Source organism: Magnolia sinica, chromosome 2 (assembly GCF_029962835.1).
Source record: "Magnolia sinica isolate HGM2019 chromosome 2, MsV1, whole genome shotgun sequence".
Lineage (NCBI taxonomy): Eukaryota > Viridiplantae > Streptophyta > Magnoliopsida > Magnoliales > Magnoliaceae > Magnolia > Magnolia sinica.
Window position 1 is genome coordinate 2,806,732 of NC_080574.1, and position 26,113 is coordinate 2,832,844.

At 39.7% G+C, this 26,113-nt stretch overlaps 1 protein-coding gene across 2 annotated transcripts; it reads left to right on the forward strand.

The window, feature by feature from the left end:
• Positions 1 to 744: 744 nt before the first annotated feature.
• Positions 745 to 24,964, forward strand: LOC131231770 (sucrose transport protein SUC3). Of its 2 annotated transcripts, none has more exons than XM_058228074.1 (14): positions 745 to 1,293; positions 2,823 to 2,888; positions 3,893 to 3,991; positions 4,082 to 4,146; positions 4,263 to 4,347; positions 4,491 to 4,524; positions 4,685 to 4,784; positions 5,130 to 5,205; positions 6,472 to 6,822; positions 6,980 to 7,123; positions 7,291 to 7,521; positions 7,618 to 7,681; positions 7,790 to 7,833; positions 24,369 to 24,964. In XM_058228074.1, exons 1-14 carry the CDS (start codon positions 1,021 to 1,023, stop codon positions 24,537 to 24,539), a joined length of 1,803 nt encoding a protein of 600 aa, XP_058084057.1. In that variant the 5' UTR covers positions 745 to 1,020; the 3' UTR covers positions 24,540 to 24,964. The 2 variants fall into 2 exon arrangements, with proteins under 2 accessions (XP_058084057.1, XP_058084063.1); XM_058228080.1 differs by having other exon boundaries at positions 1,222 to 1,293; positions 4,107 to 4,146.
• Positions 24,965 to 26,113: the final 1,149 nt, after the last annotated feature.

Genomic DNA, 26,113 nt, shown 5'->3' on the forward strand with positions numbered 1-26,113 from the left:
TTCATCCAAAACTCTCATAGCCCTCGAAAAGCTATCAACGGAATGCGATCAATTCTTCTCATTTCTAGAGGCATGGTCTAAAAAAATTTTGGGCTCATATCATAAAATGAACGGCTAAAATGGATGGGCAGCATGAATTAGATACATATATTATGGTGGGCCCCACTAACTTTAGTTCTCAATTTTTGGTATTAGCTTCAAAAGCTATTAACAGTCACGTGGCAGGGATAGTAGGACAGCCAGAGAGAATTACTTTGATAATAATAAATATTTATTTACCACAAATTATAATTAATTATAAAAATAAAATAAAAAATCAAACAATTTCAACAATCAAAAAACTATTGTAACCACTGCACTTTTTCTTTATATTACCATGATAATTCATAATCCAAGTAGGCCATTAAAAAAGAGAGTTAATTGATAATTTTGCATAGTATTATGCCTCAAATGCAGGGACTAAAAAATGACAGTGGTATGGATTAACTCAAATTAAATTGAATAAATAGGCCAGTCCTAACCTCTGATGAGTAGACACTTTTTGTTGAAATAGGACCATTGGACATTTTGCATATCAATAAACAGGGACCCATAATTCGGATGAATTACTAATATTCCGTTTGCAATTTCAAAGTAATTTATAAGTTCCCGCGTATCACTCCTCTCAATCTGCCAGAGTATTAAAAGGATTTGTTTGTTTTTTGTTTTTTTTTTTTTTTTTTAAAATTTTTAATTTTATTTATTTATTTCGGATCTTTGAAAAATTGTCTTGAACTAGCAGCCGAATCCATCATTTTACTAACTTCTGAAGATTTATCTCAGCGACGAACTCCCGGCGACAGAGAATGTGAAAATATTACTTTGACCGGATTTCTCTCTCCTTGTTTCAACCCTGAGACCAGATCTTAGAAAAACCAGATCTGCTTCGGACAAAATCTGAAAATCCTTGCAAAACCATATTTCATGGAGAGAGATTCGATACCGTAAAATCTCTGTTCTGCATATAAACCAGAGAAGGAGATGGACTCCCGTCCGATCCAATTGCCTTACAAGCATCTCAAAGATGCAGAGGTCGAACTCGTCGGCTTGAACGATTCTAGGGTTTCCAATGGAATATCCAACGGACCTGGCAGTTCTTCTTCTCCTTCTCCTCCTCCTTCTCCTTCTCCCTCGCCTTCTTCACACCAGGCGCATTGTAGCAGCCTCAAGACGTTGATCCTCGCTTCCATGGTCGGTGCCGGTGTTCAGTTCGGGTGGGCCCTGCAGCTCTCGCTTCTGACTCCCTATATTCAGGTAGAGCGTTTCTCTCTGCCCTCTATCAGATCTGTGGATTATTTTAATTTATTTTATTTTATCTTTTTGTAAAATGTGATGATTTTGGTGGTTGATTTATGTGAAATTCGATAATTTGCATGAATTCGTGATGTGGGCTTGGTTTTATGCGAGAATTTCCTTTCGTTTGGATGCTTGATTGATCTGAATTGCGATAATCTAAAATTGAATTGCAATTTCTATTAATCTAATTTACTGGAAGAGAACCAGATTGTGATTTCCCTCCCTAGTGTTCATACTGGGGGCATAAGCTTGAAGCTGCAAGTATATTACTTTCAAGTTGCATGGGATGAAATTGAACTGCATGGAGTACTTTCTCGATACAAATGGTAGGAAATGGTACCACATTTTGTCGCTTATTGATTAAACTGAATGCCCCATTCGCAATTCAATTCACTTTATTGTGCCCAAACACGGCCAAATAATTTATATCCATGGTTGGACGTGTTTTATCAAACATTACATATTATAAACAGTTTCTATAATATTGAGCTCCCTAGTACCATCTGGCATTTGGAAATTTGGATTGCTGATATATAGAATTCCCATGTGAGGTAAACATTATCAACATTCACTGCAAACCTTAAGTAGATAGCAGGATATATGGTCCTGCTCAGCAGCAAATTTACTTTGGAAGATCCCAGCCTCTCATTCATTTGCTGCGACCTTTCTGTATTTTAATCATCATCCTCTGTTTGTAGGCCATGGACTCAGTGGTTAGAATGTTCCCATCTAGTAGTTTTATTTTATTTTTGTAGGTGTTAACCTATGTAAGAAATGCCCACTGGCTTCACGTAAACAATGAAGGAAGGGGATTTAGGTGTTTGGTGGAATGTGATGGTTGATACACATGCACTCAACAACTTTTATATGTGTCATGGTTGTAGGATAATCTGGACCATCCACATTGCTGACTCAATCATGGATTGATCATAACCAAAAATTGCGCTCACCTCGTACACACATGGTGATATGAGTATCAGGTGTTAAACGTTTTGCACCATTCATGTGAGCATATACCAACGGCTAGTTCTGCCCTACACCATTTATCCCTGGTCATCACAAGTTTAATCATTATAAGATAATTGTATCCATACAACGCTATCCACTCAGCTGTATGATTCACACCAAATGGACCCTACGTGTTGTAATTAATGTGGTGAGAGATGTTTTGTTATCATACATTTAACCACAACATTTTTTTTTTAATATATGAATTTAAACTGAGTTTCTCTTTCTTTGAGAAACATGGCGTGAATGCTGTGAGTGGAGATTTCGAAGACAGGGATTTTACATAGCCTAGGTGCTCTTGCATGTTGCTCTCTGCTGTAGACTCAACTGCCCTGACCTGGTAACTGAAGATGATAATGAACGAACGTCTGACCATTGTATCCATGCATTTAGATTTTCTATGCTTCGTGCTGAATACTTTGTTCTGTTTCTAATGACTTTCTTCTTTGTAACTTTTTTTCCACACTGAACTGATGCAGACACTTGGAATAGCGCATGCGTTTTCTTCATTCATCTGGCTTTGTGGCCCCATTACAGGTCTTGTGGTATGTCTCCACTGCCACCTTAAAAAAAATTTATTATTTATGTTGTGGAAGTGTTCACTATTATAATCTTTTTACCGACATTTGTATTAATGATATTATTGCCTGTTATTCAGATGCCTCTTCTTCTTCTTTTTACCTACCAATTTCATTAATGATATTATTGCCTGTTATTCATATGCCTCTTCTTATAACTCTTGAATTCCTTCCATGCCTAACTTGCATTTCATAATCTTTGATGAACTTGATTAAGCATATCTATAAGTCTATGAGTCATGGCTATACTCCAACACCTCATGCAATTGGGGCTCTGGTTTGAGTAGCCAGAATGATAGGGAAATAGATTTATCCATGGCAAATGGAATTAGATTGTCTGTGTGATGATGATGAGGTTAGTGGTGACAGGGATTGATGGATTAGCTTGTGGACTTGAGTGTTCTAACAATGATCAGTGTGATTTTTAACTGCCTAAGTTGTCCTTCAATCTGTCAGTTCGTGACTTGGAAATTCGACTCAGTGATGTTCATCTAGCACATCCTTAAGTCCACTGGACTGAATCTTTGATTTGAGTCACATATTTTTTTTTCCCCCAATTTTAAATGATCGAAGCTGTCTTCTTTCGTTAGCATATTATGTTGCAAACTGCTTCTGTTTGCTTTTCTTTACATAATCATTTTCCAACAACTATCCATTATGAACTTTATTGCTGTCTATTAGGTTACTCCCTTTTAAGTCATTTTCTTTATATCTGGTTGCATTTGTCATTCTTGAGTCCGTGACAACTTTGATTCATGTGTGTTTTGTTTTGTTTTGTTTTTGTTTTTTGTTTTCCTGCTGCAGTAAGAATAATTGCTTAGATAAACTCATTACTGATAGTTGTTTCTAGAACCTCTACAGTCTGGCATTAGTTTATGTTTCCAGACAGTAGTATATACAATTTTTTTGCCATCTTCTCATGAGCAGTTTCATTTGTAATTCATGCGCATGCCTGCTCTTCTTTTGTGCAGGTTCAACCATGTGTTGGTATTTGGAGTGATAAATGCTACTCAAAATATGGAAGAAGACGGCCATTTATTTTAGTTGGATCCCTCATGATCTCTATTGCTGTGAGTTTTGATGGGATCTTAGACAAGGTTTTTGTACAAGCAGCTGTATACTCATCTTTCTTTTGACTGCATAAATTTCGTGTAATTTAGGTGACAATAATCGGGTTTGCTGCAGACATTGGATACTATCTAGGGGACACAAAGGAGCACTGCAGGTGCATACGAGCCTATCCTTTTTTTGTGCGTGCGTGCGTGCGTGTGTGTGTGTTGAATGTTGATTACACAATTTGAGGGTTTAAATTATGTGACCTAGTTTCTTAAACAAATACAGTACTTATAAAGGTACTCGAGTGGGGGCAGCTATTGTTTTTATCATTGGTTTCTGGATGCTGGATTTGGCTAACAATACAGTGCAAGTAAGCTTGTTGAAATAGTTGTGCTGCCTTCTATATTTAATCTACTTTATACGATAACATTTACTACCATGCATAAATCATCTTCTAATGTTTAACATCTTGTTTGGATGTCTGTTGACTTCCTGGTATTGTTTCCATTGTAGGGTCCAGCTCGTGCTCTTCTGGCTGATCTCTCAGGTGAATTAGTGCTACCATTACAGTCTTTGCAGGATTGATCAACTTTCTTTCTTTCTTTCTTTTTTTTTTTCTTACATATATTTACTCCTTGAAGAATAAGTTACACCATATCACAATGTTTTTGAAGAATGTGCTACAAGATTTATTTATGTTGTGACAGGGCCCGACCAAAAAAATGCAGCAAATGCGATATTTTGCTCATGGATGGCTATTGGAAACATTGTAGGGTATTCTTCTGGTGCTAGTGGAAGTTGGCACAGGTGAAATTTTCTTGGCTTATATTATTAATTTATTACTTTGCTTTTCTATTGATTGTTCTTGCTGACGTATGGTAATACCGTAAATTATCCTCCATACAATATAAACCTTAAACTTATCTCAGACTGAATTGAGGTCTGTAATTTACTCTCGAATTGCTTAATGATTTCCTATTCTCATTTTTTCTTTGCATATGGTTTGGGATCTTGTGTGGATGGGAACTACTTCCCTTTGAGTGATCCTACCTTCTTTTAGTGGCATAAATATTTTAGAGTCCTTTTCATGACTCAACTTCGACATTCGGTTTTCTATCAGATTGTTTTATTTGAGTACTCATTTTTAAGCAGGTGGTTTCCATTTTTGAAAACAAAAGCTTGCTGTGAAGCCTGCGGAAATTTGAAAGCAGCCTTTCTAGTAGCTGTGGTGAGTTGCTGACTAGTTCTCTACTTCCAACTTCATAAATTGTTTTTTGATCTATATAATAGTGACTATGATATCAACTAAATTTGAACGGAAGTCAGTCTGCAGGAAAGGGAATAGTTATACCTGACTTCAGCACAACATCTCCGTGAATCAGACTTTTTGTAGCAACTAGCAGGACAAATCACCAACCTCTCAAAATTCACAGCAAATTTGAATCCACCACCACAATAGATAAAACCGAACAGTGTACAACTATATGCTCAGTGTATGCAGTGTATTATTCTGCTGATTTGAATCTAGGGTAAATCAGCCAGAGCTGTATGCACAATGTATACAGCTGCATACGCCAACCGAACGGTGTGTTCTAGGCAATTTCTGCACGTATGTACCATATATGGAGTATTTTCTCCAATTTTCACCATAAAGCATGCAGACTGGGTTTTAAAGAGATTGGCCACATGTGTGGACAGATGGGCCCATTTTCTGGACAGGCACACATGTGGCTGGACTTTGGCCTCATCAGACCAGTCTCAACCATCTATTTGGAACTGTTATAGAGAAGCAATGAAAATGAAAAAAATTGGATAAGCCAATGTGCAGGGAATACTTGCTGCAATTACTGTCAGGTTGATGTGATTATTCGAATAGAGTGCTGCCCCTTTTTTTCTTGTATCAGATTCAGATCAGACGTTTCTCGGTGTTATGTTTAGAATTGATGTGTTCATAAACTTTCTTTTTTTAGGGCCCAAAATATTATAGGTTCCATAATTGCAATCACCTCAATGTTTGCATTGTTGACATTGCATTGGCTTTTATTGAGAAGTAAGATTTTGCTACTAATTGTGCCCCAAAGAGATGCTTTCAGTGGGTTCATTTAAGAAAACCCGTTAAGTCTATGATTTCCAAGTGCTTATTTAGCTATATTGAAATTTGATAAAAGGTGGTCGGATGAGCCAATAACTTGAACACATTTGGTCAGTTTTTTGAGCAACTTGTGCATGTTTTAAATTAACCCATGAGCTTCATAACTGCAAGATTGAGGTTTCTTCAATGCTGTAATTTTATTTCAACCATATCTTACCTGTACCACTAGTTATACTTCCTCCATGTTAATTTCATTTCCCACTGAGAAGTTTCTACTGCTGCTAGCTGTAGATAGTTATATACTTATATAGTTGGCTTGGTGAGTGTTTTATAGCCACATGGAAAGGTAAAACCCACGTGCATTAAGCTGCATTTGTGAATAGCTCTTCTGTATGTACACAGGTCTTCCTCACATTCTGCACAGTTGTGACTCTGTATTTTGCTAAGGAGATCCCACTAGTTAAACCAGCACGCTGTTTATCTGATTCTGCTCCACTGTTGAATGATACAACACAACCTGGTTTTGGAGACACAAATCCTGAGAAGCCAGTTGATGATCAAGCATCTGGAATCAGTACAGTTGCTGGGAAAACTATTTCTGAAAATTCAATTCATCTTGAGTCGAAAGCTGAAGAGGACCAAAATGAAGCCTTTACTGATAGTCCTGGAGCAGTCTTGGTAAATATTTTGACAAGCATGAGGCATTTACCACCCGCCATGCATTCAGTGCTACTTGTCATGGCTCTTAGTTGGGTATGTGTTTCGGTACTTATTTTTACCAATTTGGATCTCTCACCATGGGCTGATTCTGCCTTTGCTTTCTGTATCCATTAGCTTGTTTATCAGGCAAGTCATTATGTATATTACTTTATCTCAACCCTTGAAATTGTCCTGTATAACTTGCATGCAGTTGTCATGGTTTCCATTTATTCTCTTTGATACTGATTGGATGGGACGTGAAGTATACCATGGGGATCCAAAGGGGAATGCATCTGAAGTTGCAGATTATGGAAAAGGTGTCAGAGAAGGTGCATTTGGTTTGCTATTGAATTCAGTAAGAACTCAAAATTGAGCAAAAAATTCTTTTCCAAGATCCATGTCGTTTTCTATTGAGTTTTTAACAATTAAGAAGCTTGAGCAGTGACATCTCTTGGGATCTGTCTTCCTTTCTTCTGTCATTGCTGGTGCATGTTCAAACTAACACTTCTCTTCTCTGGTTAGGTGGTTCTTGGGATTAGCTCTCTCCTTATTGAGCCAATGTGTCGGCGAATGGGTTCAAGAATAGTATGGGCAATAAGCAATTTTACCGTATTCATCTGCATGGCAAGCATTGCAGTCATAAGCTTGTTTTCCTTCTTGGAATATTCCAAAGGAATCCAGGTGATTGAAGACAATCGGGCTATCAGGATTGCAGCCTTGGTCATATTTTCAGTTCTTGGATTTCCTCTTGCTGTAAGTTTCAATATGCATGTGCCAATCGCCATTACCTTTCTTTGTTATCAGCAGACCTTTGCCTGAGTTCTTCCAATTGCCGCATGCCTGTTGCAGATTACCTACAGCGTTCCATTTTCTGTGACGGCAGAGTTGACGGCTGATACAGGAGGTGGCCAAGGTTTGTATGGGAACTGACATTTGGATCTATCATCTTTTGCTACTCTTCATATCTGAGTGTGCGATTTAAGCCAGCTGTAGCTCTGAACAGTGTCCATGACTTTTTCAGGATTAGCCATCGGGGTTTTAAATCTTGCAATTGTTATTCCTCAGGTATGTTTAGATTAGTCTTTTTCCCCCTTTTAACTTGTATTTCTTTCCTATGCTAACTGCTGTTTATTTGTGCATCTTCTTCTATCTAGGAACAATAGTTTTTTTTTTTTTTTTAATTCATACCTGGAAATAATTTTGTGTGTTTCATACTTACTGTATATACATGGTGAAATTTGAGATACAATCCCTTTGCTTTAGCATGTGATAGTGAATAATGAACATGACTATGAAGTTCCAAACACACGCAGCACAAAAGTTTTAGGCACAACATTGACTTAACCATATACCATCTGATGTTTCAAGCGCATTGAATGCGAATGTTCTGTACTTTATAATACTTGCTTTGACTAATCTACCTTAAAATTTTTCTCTGATTTGCCTTGGAGCTTGCTTCAATGATTTTGTTGTCCTCCTCTGATTATTTATGCTGATGGATATTGTTCTCCGACTTCTTTTAGAGATTGCTGTCAAAAACATTTATCTTTTTGGCGGATAAGCTGCAGTTGAGTCCAGCTGTTACATGGGCACTGTCCAACTCAGCGGTGGGCTCTAGCCTCTAGATCATTTATCTTGAAGTGTTAGTTCTCTGGATCAATTGATTGCATAGACGCTGGATTTCAAGATCAAGGGCTAGTAATACTTTATGAGAATGCAGAGAACTTTGGTTGCTGAATGATCAAGTGAGGCTTTAATGCTCTTGACGGGAGTTAGTATCTGAGAAATAAACAAAGGACTCATCATCCTCTGATCCCAACTAAATGGGGCCAGCTAGATAAAAAGCGGTTTGCTAAGGTGCTTGGATAAAAAGATCCCTCTCAAATTTACCCTTTCTAGTATCTTTTAATTGAGAGGTTTGCAAAGTCCACACATGTTTTGGGTGGCAATGGGCCGGGCTAGGATTGGCCGTAGCCCCAGGCCCAGCCCTAGTCCTCTAGCCCTTGTCCTCTAGGCCCTCGTCCTACATGGCCGTTCCTTTGAAGAAAAGAGTGAAATGATCAAATGTTTGGAATTGTCCGATCTAAGAATATTTTTTGGGATATCCTCTCCATCCATGCAGACATCCACTCTATAAATAGTTTTAGTTGTTTAAACATGACCAAGGATAGAAGAATGATTGTTGTGCTTTAAACGACACATGTAAATGGGAACCACTTACAAATTTGTTTAAAGCAACTGTCTCAATTTCAACCTTGGCCGTGGCCCTTAGGTCATATAGGGTTGGGCTGCCTGGGTTGGGTGGGGCTAACCCTACCCGCATTTACGAGGCATACCATCTACATGCTAGATGCAAATGTGACTGCGTGACAAGGAGGTGCAATATCCATCCCATGGATCGGGTGGGTTTGTTTAGATCATGGTTCGCAATATTGTTACATGTCGGCCAATACGGCCAGTATCATATCCGTATTGACTAAGGTATTCAACAATGGTAACGATGGCTATAGAGGTCATCGCTGTAACAGTTATGATACAGCCAAAGTATTCGATAACCATAATGGTGGCCGTAACAGCTTTAAAAAAAACCGTATCAATTTTGTTATGGCATCTACGGGGTTGTTACTCCCCGTTACGAGCAACGTGTCATAAGACTCATAACGGTGTCGGTGGGCATAACGATCCCCACTAATACTGTTACATGTAATGGTTGTTATAAGGGCATAATGGCCATTATGCTCCTATAAGTCAGTTTTTGTTTTTTCATTTTTATCAACCCCCCCAACGGAGCATTTGTGGCAGGAAGACAGATCCTGAACAACATGCTCAACTGCTTATAGCTCACAAGTGCATTGACTCTAGATTCAGGGAGAAGAAGTCAAGAGTTGTCTGTAAATTGGACATGGAGAAGGCTTATAGCTTACAATCACGACGAGTGGGAATTTCTTGATTATATGTTGGACAGGTTGGGTTGTGGAGAAAAATGGAGGATGTGGATACAGGCTTACATCAACTCGCCATCCTTTTCAATGTTGGTGAACGGATCCCCTAAAGGCTTTTTCAAGTCGTCCTAGGGGTCTTTGTCAAGGAGACCCACTGTCTCCTTATCTGTTTCTCGTAGTTGTGGAAGCTTTAAGTCATATTATCGCCAAAGGGCAAGAGGCTAACCTTATTAGTGGGTTCAAGGTTGCCACTTCGTCGATCCGGGTTTCTCATCTTCAGTTTGTGGATGATATGATGATTTTGTGCGATGTACTTGAGCCGTCGATGATTGATAACCTTCACAAAATTATAGCGTGTTTTGTAGTGGTTTCAGGTCTCAAGGTTAACATCCGAAAAAGTGAAATCTTGGGCATTCATCTAGGTGATGAGGAATTACAGAGGTTGGCTTCGGTGTTCAGCTGCAAAGCGGGATCCTTCCCTATTTATTTGGGACACTCGCTATGTATTGGGAATCCCACTATTCATCTTTAGGACAAGGTTTTGGAGAGAGTTGAAAGTAGGTTGTCTAAGTGGAAGAGTCATTCTCTCCTTGGGCGGACGCTTGACTCTCCTTAAAGCCACCCTCTCCAACATGCCGGTTTATTTTATGACCTTATTCAATTGTCCAAAATCAGTGCGGGATAAATTGGAAAAGTTGAGAAGGGATTTTTTATGGAGGGACTCGGTAGATAGTTTCAAATTTCATTTGCTGAGTTGGGAGGTGCGCAAGCCTCTGGATCAGGGCGGTGTAGGAATCCGTTCGTTACGTCTTATGAATCAAGCCCTACTTGGTAAATGGCTTTAGCGGTTCGGGACTGAGGAGGGGCACTTCTGGTGTGAAATCATAGCTTCTAGATATGGTCTCAAGGGAGGAGGGTGGGAGACCAAGGACTCCTCTCGTTATAGGACATCTTACATGTGGCAGGCTGTCATAGATCTCAAAGGGAAGTTCTGGGAAGGAGTGTCTTTCTCTGTTGGAGACAATTCTAGAATTAACTTTTGGAAGTACCCTTGGTGTGGAGATGGACTGTTGTATAATCTTTATCCTTGGCGAGTCTTGCGACCTCTGGTGACTTGAAGGTAGTTGATTTCTTTCATTATAGTGGTTCCTCAGCTGCTTTCGGTCAGTGAAACAGAGGAGCTTCTATCTCTTTTGGGTCATCTTCACAATGTGGCCCCATCAGGTGGTGAGGGCTCTATGGTGTGGTCTAACCATAGCTCTGGCAGGTTTTCAGTCAAATCTTTCTACAATATGCTTCTTTTGTAGCCTATGAGCCCCCTTGGGACCTTCACCTATCAGTTTTGGTTCTATGGTGCTCCTCCCAAAGTGGCTGCCTTCACTTGGTTAGTGGGTAGGAAGAAGGTTCCGATGACTGCTAAACTTTAAAAACGAGCCATGGTCATCTTGAACATGTGCTGCCTATGTATGAGAGACGTAGAATCTATTGATCACTTGTTCATGTCCTGCTTGTTCTCCGCCAAAATTTGGGAGCATTTTCCATCTAGACTTCAAATGGCTTGGGTGATGCTGCTATCAGTGTCGGCCTTGCTTTGGTTGTGGCATTGCGGAGGTGTGTCTAAGAAGGCTAGGTCTGTTTGGAACTTTATTCTGCCTGCCATTTGGTGGGCCATTTGGGGTGAGTGAAGTAGACACCCGTTCCGGGATTCTGCAGGCTCCTTCGATGCTTTACTGCTGGCTATTAAAGTGAATATTCTTGAATATGCCTCTGTTTTGAAAGTTGACTTAGATTTTGTTTAGTCTATGGTTGGGATGTAATCTGTTAGTCATTTCTTTTCCTGTTGTATTCTTTTCTTGCTTGTTTGCAAGCAGGCCTTTAATAAAATTCCCATTAATCCTCAAAAAAAAAAAAAAAGAAAAAAAAAGAAAAAGAAAAAGAAAAAAGAAAAAGAAAAAAAAAGAAAAAAAAGAAAAAAGAAAAAAAAGAAGTGAAAAAGAAAAAGAAGAAGCATGAATCTGTAAATGTATTCATCCTACATCTATTCCAGTAAGTTTTTTTTGTTTTCATTTCCATCCTTTGGCATATATATGTTAACTCATCATAAACTGATTAAGTTGTGGAACCCACTGTCACTAAGTCACTCTTCCAAATTCAGATTGTTTGAACAATCCAAACCTCTGATTCGTGGCCACTTGTTGATACAGAACTATTGGATTTTGTCATTGTTAACGTCCAATAAATGCCCACCAATTTGATTGTCAGATGATGAAATAAGTGTACTTTTTTGGTTATAGTACATATAAACCACAAAAGAATAATCTGGACAGTTTAATACTTGTATGCCAGTTATTGCAAATTTTAAGTAATTTCTAAATGGCCGTGTATCATCCATCACACTCTAATAGAGTATCAAAGTTTTTTTCATGAGTTATATCATACTCAGGCTATGTTTGACACTTGATACACATGCATTCTAAAATTGTACACGTGGCATATATTATCTCAAAATAAAACTGACTAGATTGTGGAGCCCACTGTCGCCAAATCACAACCCAAAGATCAGATTGGTTGAATAATCCCAATCTCTGATTGGTGGATACTTTTTTTTTTTTTTTTGGTGGAAATAAGACCATTGGAATATTTTAGTTTTAACTATCCAATAAATGTCTCTAATCTGATCATCAGAAAATCAAATAAGCGTAACTTTTGGTTGATGATACATCTACACTGGCTACCATAATTTGGACAGCTTCATTCGACTACTTGAATGCCATGTCTGCAATGTCTAAGTAATTCAAACTGCCTGCATATTATCCATCACACTCTGCTAGAGTGTCAAAGCTTTTCTCTTTTCTCATTTAGAATAAACTGTCATGTTAGTTTAGCACCTGTATGAAAAATGGTGGTAACTCTTTGATCGTATGCATGGGATAGTTGTACGACAATCAAGACCGTCCAAATTGTTAGCCCACTCATCTAATAGTCAAATAAATAAATAAGCGTAGTTTTTGGTTCACCATATATCTAAATAGGGACCCGTAATTGGGATGGTTTAATTTTAATTAGTAATAGGATATGCGAATGAGATGGTAATGCAGGGGCATTTTCACATCGGGCCCGAGTGGGGTAGCTTGTGAGATGTGGGGACACACTCGGAGCGAGCGGCCCGTGTGAGGCAGGCCCATGTGAAGTAGGGCCCACGAGGAGGGTTCGGCCGACGTGCTAACCCATGGGATGTGGGGCCTGGTCTATGAGATAAAGGGATTGATTTGCCACTCTCTATCAGTTCGAGCTTTTAGAGCAAGTGGCTAGTTGTTCTGCATCAAAGTGGTATCAGAGTGGGAGGTCTTGTGTTCGAGACTCCTCACCGGGGGTGATTAATGCAGGTGAATTTTCACACTGGACTCAAGTGCGGTAGCCTGTGGGATGCAGGGACACACTTGGGGTAGGCGGCCCATGTGAGGTTGGCCCATGTGAAGTGGGGCCCACGAGGATGGTTCGGGCGACGTCCTAACCCATGGGATGTGGGGCTTGGTCTATGAGATAAATGGATTGATTTGCCACTCTCTATTAGTTCGAGCTTTTAGAGCAAGTGACTAGTCCTGCATCAAAGATTAACGCAGGGGCATTTTCACACCGGTCTCGAGTGGGGTAGCCTGTGGGATGCAGGGACACGCTCGAGGTGAGTGACTCGTGTGAAGTGGAACCCATGTGAAGTGGGGCTCACAAGGAGGGTTCGGCCAAGGTCTTAACCCATGGGATGTGGGGCCTGGGCTATGGGATAAAGGGATTGATTCGCCACTCTCAATCAGTTTGAGCCTTTAGAGCAAGGGGATAGTTGGCCTGCATCAAAGTGGTTTCAGAATGGGGGGTCTCGTGTTTGAGACTCTTCACCGGGGGTGATTAATGCATGGACTTTTTCACACTGGTCTTGAGTGGGGTAGCCTATGGGATGCGGGGGCACACTCGGGGTGGGTGATTCGTGTGAAGCAGAACCTATGTGAAGTGGGGCACATGAGGAGGGTTTGGTCGAGGTCCTAACCCATGGGATGTGGGGCCAGGGCTATGAGATAAATGGATCGATTTGCCACTCTCTATCAGTTCGAGCTTTTAGAGCAAGTGGCTAGTTGTCCTGCATTAGATGAACTTAAATTTTATATAACTGCATCACTTCTGTGTTCTATCAGACAACATATAACTTTTTTTTGGATGACGTCAGAGTGTCTCTGCCCCATTTTAAGGCGAGACTATTACCTGCGGATGCATGCAATCACCTGCAAACCACATGCATCGGGTAATCCCAAGGAGGGGAATCGAACTTGCGTTTGTGGGGAACACACCTACGATGCTTGCCGTTCGCCCAAACCTCGTGCGGGTTAGACATTTTATAGCTTACAACCGTATGCCAATGAAACATACTATTCATTCTTGTCTCTTGTAATCGATGTTGTCGAATTGCAAATGCGATCATGTGCGACTGCATATGCCTATGCGCACATGCGATCGCACATTTTTTTTTAAAACATTAAAAAAAAAAAAACAGAAAAATAGGGATAAATTAAGAAAAAAATGAATAAATTATTATATGTCATTGGCCCTTGAAATATATTTAATTTAAGTAAAATAAAACCAATTACTATATACATTGATCTAGTTGCCATTGTGGCATATCATCACCAGGTCTACCGCCACGACCACCACCACCACCATCATCATTCGAGTCATCTCCTTCGTCCACATACACTTCTTCTTCTTCCGTTTCTTTATCATCTGTATGTACTAATACTTCATCAACATCCAATGGTGGATGATCTTCGGCTTGATCATCATTATCACCATCTCCTTTTTCCATCTCAATCTCTTCAATGGGTTGACGGCTACTACTCGCCCCCCGGTTCCCCCCATCTTTCGCCTTCGAGTGGTACTACCTTCACCAAGTGTCAATCTGTATACGACATCTTCAACTTGTGGTCATGTCCGCTCATCTCCAGCAAATACCGGGTCTTCCGTCTCTACGAGCTACTCGTTATCTGCATCCTACTCATCTAAGTAGATAGGGTCAATGAAACCGGGCTTTTTTTTTCTAGTTTGGAATCGCTCTCGCAATTTTTGATTGTATTGAACGAAAACCAAGTCGTTGAGCTTTTTTTGCTCAAGGCGATTTCTTTTCTTGGTATGAATTTGAAAGAAATAAAGCGCATTTGACATTAGCTATTTAGGTAATTAATTTAGCTTAGGCCTTACACAAAAAAATTAAAGTTTACAATTACTAAACAGTCTAAACTTACCGCCTCGAACGTGCTCCAATTGCGCTCGCAACCACTGGCAAAACACGTGAATCCAAGAATCCTCATAGCTAGCTTCTTTAGAGCTGGATCCTTCCTGTTCGGGTCCACTCCATAGGCAGCCCACTAGTCAGCTGAGAAAAACAGTTTAAGTAGGTTAGAGTCACTTTGTAGAAAAACTATTTGTAAGACACTAAGACTGACATTCATAGACTCATAGTAGTACTTACTGGGTAATTTCATTGTCTAATGCTTATTACGATATTACTTGAGAATATCCCTTCACTTTTTGTGTAGAAGTCCAACAAAGTTGAGATCTTGTCGTATTTTCCTCTATCTGGAATCATTCTTTCCAAGACATCAAAAAATCCAACCATATGCATAGTTAGTGCTTCTGCTGGATCAGCAGAAGAGAATAAATAGGCTGGGTTAAGGATGTAGGCAGCCGAATACAATGGGGATGACATTTGGCTGCTCCATCTTTTATCTATAATATCTAAAATTGGCTTGTAATCACGGTCTCTATAGTTAAAATGGTCCATGATCTTATTTTTCACCCTCTCCATCGCATCATATATGTAGCCCATTGCAGGCTTCTCATCCCCGTCCACCAATCGCAATACAGTGACTAAGGGCTCAGATGCTTTTAGCGCCTTTACCACTTGTGTCCAAAAATTTTGAGAAAGGATTGTTTGTTGAACCTGTTTCCCTTCAGCCTTCTTTGACCAAGGCCCACTTGTAAAATCGGCCGACACTACAAAGCTTCTAAGTTCTGATTTTTTTGCATGTAATCTTTGTAGTGTTAAAAAGGCTGTAGCGAAACGGGTGACTGCTGGACGTAGCAAGTTACCGCCAATGTGTTTTCTCATTCGACTAAGAAAAATGGCGTGTTTGTACATAAAGATTGTGATTCTTCTGGCCCTAGCAATCACATTTATAAATAATCTACCTATATCTTCCAACATAAGATTAACACAATAGGCTGCACAGGGGGTCCAAAATAAACGTTGTCTCTTCTCCATAAGAAGACCGACCATTACATACGCGGCTACGTTATCTGTAATTACTTATATAACATATTCTTCACCTATTTCTTCAACTAAGTTAAACAAATATTCTCCTGTGTGTGAATGACCCGACGCATCTACGGACTTTAAGAACATTGTCTTAGCTGGACAATTTACCAAAAAGTTAATGAGAGACCGGCCGGATCTATCGGTCCATCCATCAGCCATTAGTGAACACACATATGTTTTTCACGATTCCTTATATTCAGTTATGAAAGATCGTGTATATTCAACTTCCGTTTTTAGGCATGTCTCTCTTGTTTCATGATATGAAGGAGGTTTAAGCCCAGGTCCAAATTAACCTATAGCCTCAACCATTACTTTGAAGCTTCTCGATTTAACGGCGTTGAAAACAATGCCGGTTTAGCAAAACCACTTAGTAATATATTGAATAGTGGTTTTCCTATCTTTTTGTTTATATCGGTTCTCTAAAGTTGTTTGAGCCGACCCTTTCCCTCTTCCTCTTTGGTCGATCACATCCTCGGGGTGTGGTCTACACCATCTATCCATGGGCTTATGCCCTCGAGGTCTTTTTGAGGCCGTTTGTTGTATTTGTGGATATTGTGGTCTGCACCGGCCTGTCGAGGTAGGGGGAGTGGGACTTGCTTTATCTACATTAACTACGTTTATATCTTCATACGCATCTTGTTCCAAATATTCCTCTTGACGTAGGGCACTATCGTATCTCTTTCTTAATTGTTTTTCAATATACTCTATGATCTTCCTTCGGATTTCTGGACTAATTTTGTCACATGCCTTTGCATTTGACCCCGGTTAATGTGAAATGTGTTGCTTGTGCCTTGTAATGCCACCGGAACCCACATACCCACATAACTCACACACTATGTGAGTTTTATTCGAAGCACTACGATAGTGCCCATACTTCCAACCCGGGTCATTCCACTTGGGTTTCAAAGAGGAGGATTGGGAAGAAGAAATTATGTTGGTGCCTTGGTGTTGGATGTGTGTGTGTATTGATTGCTAGTATAAAAAGTAAACTAAAAACTAAAGTAAAATTACTAAAGTAAGAGAATAAGTAAGACTAAAGAGTAAAGAGATGAGAGAGACTAAAGAGATGGGACTTGGGGGAGAGAGAGAGAGAGAGAGAGAGAGAGAGAGAGAGAGAGTTACACTTACAACTACAAGTTACAGTTGTAGAGTTGTAGTAAAAGAGAGGGGAGAGAGGTGTTCACCACCCCAAGTATAGGGTCGCGATGTAGTAATAATCTCGGTAAAACCGAGGTCGAATACACAGGGACTGGACCTTGTACGTATTCAGAAAGTAACCAGAACTAGAACTAGAATAAGATGTAATCTAAATCAGAGGATTTTTAAGAGGATAATGGTGAAATCTTAAACTAAAACTTCTAAAATTCAAAGGTGGGAAACTAGGGATTCCAAGGATCCACTTGTAGAGATCAGGGAGATCTATGCTTGATTCATAAACACAACTGGAATCAGAGTCCCATCTTCATCCAGTTGGAAGTTAATCCATTAAAACACAAATATGAGCTTCCTTTGCTCTAGTTTTCTATAGATGAGAGGAATGAGAATTAGAATTGATTCCATCACAAAACCATGCCCATGAGACAAAGCAAACAACAAAATTTAGCCAATCCACATCCAATCTAAGGGGGTTATGAACGTTAGGAAGGGTTCCATCATCCAACCATGCCCATGCGACGATGGTGAACAACAGGGCTCCCACGTTCATAATCCCTATAATGAACAAAACATGCTCAGTGCCATTGTAGATCCATTGTAATTTAAGTCACAATAAACCATTAAAGACTAAAAACATTTTATAATCAAAGAGAGTTCATAAACATGAATCAAAATCATAGAAAACTCCTCATGACGCTACAAGCTTCACCTCTTAGCCCTATCTAAGAGGTTTAGCCGATCATAGGCATGATCATGCTAAAAACTCTAAAAAACAATAAAGGAATAAAAACTAAAAGAGAAGAAGAAGAAACTCTTGGCCGTCTCTACGCTCTCTCTCTCTCTCTCTCTCTCTCTCTCTCTCTCTCTCTCTCTCCTTTTCGCTCCTTGCCTCCACGGCTGCACTGGATCTGATTGATGCCCTTCTCCACGCTCTCTCTCTCTCTCCTCCTTTTATAGACTAAGGTGGTCGGTGGAGTGGCTGTTTACGCACAGCAGTGTGCGCAACCGCAAAAACGCAAGCTGAGTTGCGTTCTGATGGAATTTTCGGACGATGGACGGTCCAAGAATTGATTTTGCCTCCATGGTTGGGGTAAAGACCCCCTTCTGAAGATTTTGGACGGTTTAGATCATCCAAGCGACCCTATTAATTTAAATAATTATGCTTGGGGTCAGCCGTATGAGTGAAAGAATCTGCTACTCAGGTGGTCCCCACAGTGATGTTTTCAGCGAAATCAACCCCGTTCATTGGATTCCTGACGAAATTTCAGTTGGAAATGAGTGGTTTTGGTCGAGTTTTGGTGCGGTCCACTGTATTAAATCAACTCGCCGTTCATCTTGCGTTTTCCGGCAATCCACGTGTTTACGTGAGCATGGGACCAAAAGGCCACCATGGCTAGGGTCGTCCCTACCCCAGGGACGCAATGGATGGTCCAGATCGTCCGTTTGGACGATGGGTGGGGCCCACTAGCCAAAAATCGGACGACGTGGTGCCTCCGTGCTGGAGAAGGAGAAGGAGACGGGTCTCCTTCCGTTGACTGGTGGTCTCGGTCCAGTGCACGTCAAGTGCACTTGTGCACCCAGTGGGCTCCACTCGTGATGTATATATGAAATCCGCTCTGTCCATCCGTTTTGTCACCTTATTTAAGGGGCCGAGACCAACATTGAAGCATATCCAGATATTAGGTGGGCTCCAGATTAGAGTTTTATGGGCTGATCTATCCGTTGGGCCACTTCTACAAGGATCCAATGGCTGAAATTCGACGTGTACGGTTAATTTGGGGTCCTCAGGCCAGATATAAAGTTTTGAGCCAAACGGATGGTGGGAACCCTGTGATCTTGCATTCTGGACGACTTTCAGGCCCGTTTAAAGCCAATCACTTGATTTTCTGGGATCTTTGACATGTAAATTCTTCGATCTCGGTCCCCTGAGGTTCGTCCCTTGCCTTGGTAATTCTGGAGCGTCAAATCCATACATTTAGCACCCTTTTTCAGTCCAAGCTCCTAAATTCACCTTGAAGCACAAACACGATTAAAATAGAGCATTAAACATTATCATGTATGTAAAATTAGGTAATAACTGGGGTCTAATATGCAATATTTGACCCTCAACAAGAGGGAGAGATTTACACACAAACAACAATTACAAATTTACAAAAAAAACAAATTGTTCACTTTTTGGTCTTGTCTTCACTTTTGCCTTGGCCCTTGACCCTTGAGTCTTGAATAGTGGAATATTGTAGACTTGTAAGTTGTAACAAGTTGTGTTGTACACTTGTACTTGTAAACTTGTAAGTAACTTGTAAGTTGTAACTTGCAAGACAAAGTAACAAACAAAAAAAAATTGTTAGAAAGTAAGAACTTGGACATGAATATGTATATGATATGATTATGAAACTTTAAGAGATGATGAGAGAATATGACATAAGAAAGAGAGAAACTAGAATATGAGATAAGAAAGAGAGAAAGAAACTAGAATATGAGATAGGAAAGAGAAATAGAAAGAGAGATGCAAAGAGTTTGAGAGAGCGATAGAAACTAGAAAGAAAGATACAAATAAGAAAGAGAGATAGAAACTAGAAAGAGATAGAAAGAGAGTTGTGTGAATATGATTATGAATTTATGATCTTTAATTCTTAATAACTTGAAAAAATTAGAAACTAGAAAGAGAGTTCAATGGATGGAGCTTGGTTGTCTTGCTTGCTCTTGAATCTTGAATCCTTATAGATGGATGTAGGAGTGCTTAGAACCCCTTTTTATAGAAGAAAAATCGAGATTAAAAAAAAAAATCCCAACGGTCAGAAAATGGTCAGATTTCTGACTGTTGGCAGCATATGCGATCGCATATAATCGCACATGTGGCATATGCGATCGCATATGCCACTATCGCATATGCGATCTGAGCATAAGTATGCGCATATGCGATCGCATATGCGAATGTGCGATCACACATGACAACACTGCTTGTAATATTATGAGTTCTAAGTGTGTAATGGTGCTATTTTTAACATCCCCTGAAGTTTCATTGAAAAATTCGAACAATTTCTCGATGTTTCCTAAAAACAATGATACATTCGATACTTCCCATGCGATAACTGATTTGTTTCCATATCCCAAGGGTGCGATACAAGAATAGGAAGGAATAATCAAATCAAATTCATGGATTTACTTAGGTTGGTTTGTGCTCCAATAGAAAGGAAGGATTTGTATATTTGAAAACCATTGTAAGGGGCATCGGACGAGTAATTGTCCATAGATGATCAAACCATCATGTCCTGAGAATGATACGGGGTGTTCAGAAATGGTTGAAGTAGTTGATTAGGAGGATCACTATGACTATAGCCCTTGGTAGATTTTCCAAAGAAGAAAATGATTTATTTGATATTATGGATGACTGGTTATGGAGGGACTGTTTCGTTTTTGCATGGTCTTGTCTTGATCCTCTTTATCTTTAAGTATTTCCAACTCCCAAATTTTTTGATACCCTTGATTCCCATCTAGTTTGTCTGGATCCTCCTTTTCTTTTGAATAGAGGGAAGGGTCTTCTTTGGTGGATGCCTCTTGCTCGTGTTTAGTCCCCCTTCGTTTTGGAAGTTGTTTCTATTTCTACATCTATTTCTTCTGTACTTTCCCCCCTTTCTTCCGCTTTTGAGGTTTCTTTCAGTTTCTTACTGACAATCGGCGATGGGATTTTGCCTAAATAGTATACACAAGTGATAAATAAGATCTGTCAATACAGATACGGAAACATTGGTTACAGGCCATTTTTCTGTAACGACTATCATGGTCCCATAACGCACAATGATTCCCACCATTGCATAACCATTTTTTAATACCTTGCTATTGGCACAATATGATATGTGATAAAAAAAAAAGTCCCTTGAGAATCAATACTGCCCGTATCAGCACCAATATTTGGAGAACATATCGGCCATGACCGATATGCATATAAACATCATATGACAGTATATGCATATAAACATCATATGACAGTTTGGTTTTTCACCTTTTCCCCCTCTTTTTCTTCTCCTTTTGATTTTTGCTTGCTAAGCCAATTTCCGACCATGTCAATGCTTGTTTCAAAGATCAAAATAAGGGATTGGGGCTCGAATCGAAGAATCGAACGCCTGGTGCTGAAAATTGAAAAACGGGTAAAAAGTTCATTTTTTTAAAATGAACATATTAGCATATTTAGAAATAAAAAAAATTGCAAAAAGAATGCATACATAACAATTTTCCATTTAATGGGGCCTTAAAAGCATGTGTTGTTGTAAGAAATTAGTCCAACCATCCCCTCCGGCTTATTTAACCATCCAAGCTTCCATCCAAACATCCATCGATATTGCAAAATATCAACAACACATGATATTTCACCAAGAAACCATCAACAATTGGAAAGGAAATGAAAGATTGTGGTCTCAATATCTCGCATGTTGCGATATCGATAATATCGAGATATTATCAATGAAAAATTGAACACTACATACAACCATGTGCCCATGAAATATTTTTCGATGATATCAATACGTTGGCGATATTATTGGAATATCGTCAATACACTTATGATACAAGTATTACCTAGAATTTACATAGTAAAAAATATTGGCGATACATTGGTGATATTTGTTTGAAGTATTGGTATCGCTACAAGTTTTGCTAGCCAGGGATACGGAAACAATATTGATATTGCCGATAACATCGCTGATAACCGAAAATGCATGAAAACATAGGAAAAACAATGGAATTTTCAGCAAAACTTCAGGAGATGTTAAAATGTACATATTAGCATATTTAGAAATAAAAAAATTGCAAAAAGAATGCATACATAACAAGTTTCCATTTAATGGGGCCTTAAAAGCATGTGCTGTTGTAAGAAATCAGTCCAACCATCCCCTCCGGCTTATTTAACCATCCAAGCTTCCATCCAAACATCCATCGATATTGCAAAATATCAGCAACACATGATATTTCACCAAGAAACCATCAACAATTGGAAAGGAAAGGAAAGATTGTTGTCTCAATATCTCGCATGTTGCGATATCAATAATATCGAGATATTATCAATGAAAAATTGAACACTACATACAACCATGGGCCCATGAAATATTGTTTGATGATATCAATACGTTGGCGATATTATTGATGCATTGGCAATACAAGCGACGCCCAGAATTTATATACTTGAAAATATTGATGATTACATTAGTGATATTGACACGTTGGCGATACATTGCTAATACCCGGAATTTCTGATACTCCCAGCGTTTACGGTATCACTGCCAGTGTTATCGGTATCGCTGAGCTGGAGATAAAGATAATATCAGAGATAATTTGAACACTGGTTCTTTTTAATCGATAGGAAGACTTCTATCGAGAAAGAATTTACACAAATGGAAAGAATCTACAAAATACAAAGGGAGGCCTAACAACTCTCATGCTTGAGCGCGTTGCCCTTAGAGATCCCATCCCAATCAACATGGGAAAGAATTTACACAAATGGAAAGAATCTACAAAATACAAAGGGAGGCCTAACAACTCTCATGCTTGAGCGCGTTGCCCTTAGAGATCCCATCCCAATCAACATGGGAGAAGAGTGACGAGTGTTTGTCTGCTGTCACACAGTTCCTTCTTTGATCCTATCAGTCCATTTCCCAATAAATGTTCACGAAGACTTCACCCGTTGCAGTGCATTTGTGGAGTCACCTTCATTTAACAGTCCAGAGCACCCTGATCTCCTTATCATTAGAGTAACCGTCTCCTATTAGTCATGAGCAAGCTTTCCTGCCTCTCCCTTGATGCAACTAGAAACTGACTGCAGAAATTTTGAATTCCATGTACCTGATTTGCAGTCTCAATTATAATAAAAATAGCCAAGAAATCCCAAGAGACACATGGAAAGTAAAGAAAAAAGAAGAAGAAAGTACTGGGAGACAGTATATTCGTCTAAACTAGCATTCTCACCATGATATTCCCATCTCCCCTCCCCCACACCCACATACACTGCCATGGCGCTACCACATGACTTGATTCATTCAAAATGGAAAACTCATATAAACTGTGTTCATCCATAGGGGACTTGGGTGCCTTTTATAGACTAGTTTACAAAGATATCTTATAGATTTGGACTCTTGATATTTTTGGCTCTAAAACATGCTAAAAACCTTTCATAGCATGACTGTTGGGCTCAATACTGAAAAAAGAAAACGAAGGACGAAAAACTACATGACTGTGTAGAAACTCCCAATCATCAAAGGTTCTTATAAATACACTTTGAGAAACTAGAAGTGAGCTACTAAAAATAAGCAATCAAGGTGACAGATGTGGGCACCAAAACCACTGGTTGAGTCACTTGGGCTCGACTATCTTGCCTCATGGTAGCAGTATTTCCATTACTCTAATGGGCGGATTGGCAAGCTGCTGAGGTCATTTACCGTAATGAGGAGCTCATATAGTAGCTATTATTCTAGCTGGGGCATATCCTGCAAATGCCACACTGCCCTTTTGGGAGAATCTTATGATTCAATGATTTGAAATCATTTTCCGTCAGCTAAATTGTAAATTGTTTCAATAAGCTGTATCATTTACTTGAAGAACATTCTTATTTGTTAGTGGTGTCCTCTCAAAATATCATATTGCCTGTGGTTAGCCTCATGCAAGGTATTTTGTAATGGTAATGGCGGCCACCACCATTACCTTTACGATACAAGCCATAACGGATACAAGCCATAATGGCCATTACGGTCTCTCTCTCTCTCTCTCTCTCTCTCTCAAACCCCAAAAAATCTGTATCTGCCCCATAATGGACCATTACGGGGCTGTTACGGCCTTTACAGGGGGTGTAATGGGCCGTTACAGGGGCCATAACAGCGGGTACAGGTAATTTTTTCACAGTTTCCACCATTGCCTTTACATAACGGCCTTTACAGGCTTGTAATGGCCATTATGGCACACCATGGCCTCATGGCAGTAATTTTCTAATTATTATGACTAGGAAAGCCAGATAAACCTTATGTTTAGACTTGATGAATTGCTTCCCATCTGGGAGCCTTTTTTTCCCCTCCCTACAAGCCATCTTGGAGTGCTAGTATATCTGTACCTATGAATTTGTTTTCTTCTATGATTATTATTTTTTTTCCAACTTGCAGATTATTGTTTCCCTTGGAGCAGGCCCATGGGATGCCCTCTTTGGAGGAGGGAACATACCTGCATTCGCCCTTGCTGCTATATCTGCCTTTGCGGCTGGAGTTATTGCATTCCGTAAACTGCCAAATCTTTCTAGCAGTTCCTACAAATCTACAGGTTTTCATTTCGGCTGACTCCTGCCTCAAGAAAGTAGCAACTAGAGACTTCAAATCTACCAGGTTCTGACGTGTCTCCAGTGATCCCCGCTGCCATTGTTGGAAAGAAATGATTCTTAGATTTCACTTGTCATATTCAATTCATTCATTCTTCCTTTCATCTTCTCCTTTTTATACCATAGGTTTCGGGAATAAATATTGCAGTCATGTAAAAGAGAAAAAATGGAAAAGAAGAAGAAAAAATCTCATGCGTAGGGAAGTCCCAATCAAAGAATGGTGCATGCGTGCATAGTCAGAGGTTTGGCTGTTTGGTCCATCTCTGACATACTTGTCTGTTGTTTGGTGATCTTGGGTTTGCATCCCTGGGACAGTTGTAAAGTTGTATCTCTAAATCACACCTTATTTTCTCAAATGAAATGCTTCTGTTTATTGCTAGAGAAAAACGTTGGTATTTGCAAGTCAGTGCCAACGGAATGCTTTAGAAGAAACGGACCAGCCGGCAGTGCCACAGGTCGAAGGTTTTGGCTAGCAAATATCTTTATATTAGCCATGAGGGTAATATCCATTTTTGAGTGCCAGCCTCTCTTCTTACCTGATGATCCTAACCATCCAATCAATCGATGATTAAAGAATGGAAAATTGCAATGGTTTGTGTTCGACGGCCAAAATCTGTTAGTAAGAGAAGATGGCCCACCTGTTTTTTCTTGCCCAAGACCTTCCAATATGGGTGTCACCCGGTGGCCGGTGGATAGCTCAAGACTATTATGTTGGGGTTGCTGCTTAATCAATCGATATTCATTTCAGAGTTTACTCCTTATTTTGAAAGGAGTGCTACACTGAACGAAAGTGTTTTGATGGGTGAGATCAAGTGATCCTAACCGTCCACACTTCCACTTGGAGCAGAAGTACGTCCTGTTGTTTGCTTTCAGTTTTCTCGGGATGTGCTCATCAAATTGGGTTTGAAGATTCTCTGCGCAACTATTGCAGATATCATTATTATTATTATTATTATTTTTAACTATTAAAGGGTTAAAGTAATGAGGTTGTCTGCAACGTGCTCAGTGAGTACTGAGAGTGCATCCGCAAGCATTTTGAATTTGAATTAAGAAATGCATGGTAGAATCCTTACATGGAAACCTTCGTTATGGCAGTTTTGGACGGTGGGAGGTGCGGGTGCCCCGACTCTTTTGGTTTTCGTTGTGTGCTGAGCTTTACCCAGAAACAATGATCTAGTGGGCCGAGTACATGGAAACCTTCCCATGCACATCGTTGCATTTGGACCTGTTCGCGTTCACATCACCACTTTGACCGTTGTCTAGGACTGGTCCACTCTTCTTCTGATACTGTGAAATGCAATGGCAATCAGATGGTCCTTACATCCGCGATTGGATCCGTCTTGTAAGAATGAAAGTTGTCCATCCATTTTAAAATGGACAGTTTCGATCATCCGGTCAGTATGATTTTTTCAAGGCAGTTTGTGAAGAGTGGACTAGACCTATTTAAAGGTTTAGATAGGTGGACTGGATGACATCGAGTTCAAATGCAATTATTCTAAGTACACCTATTTGTTAATAATGTGGGTTTGTGTTTAT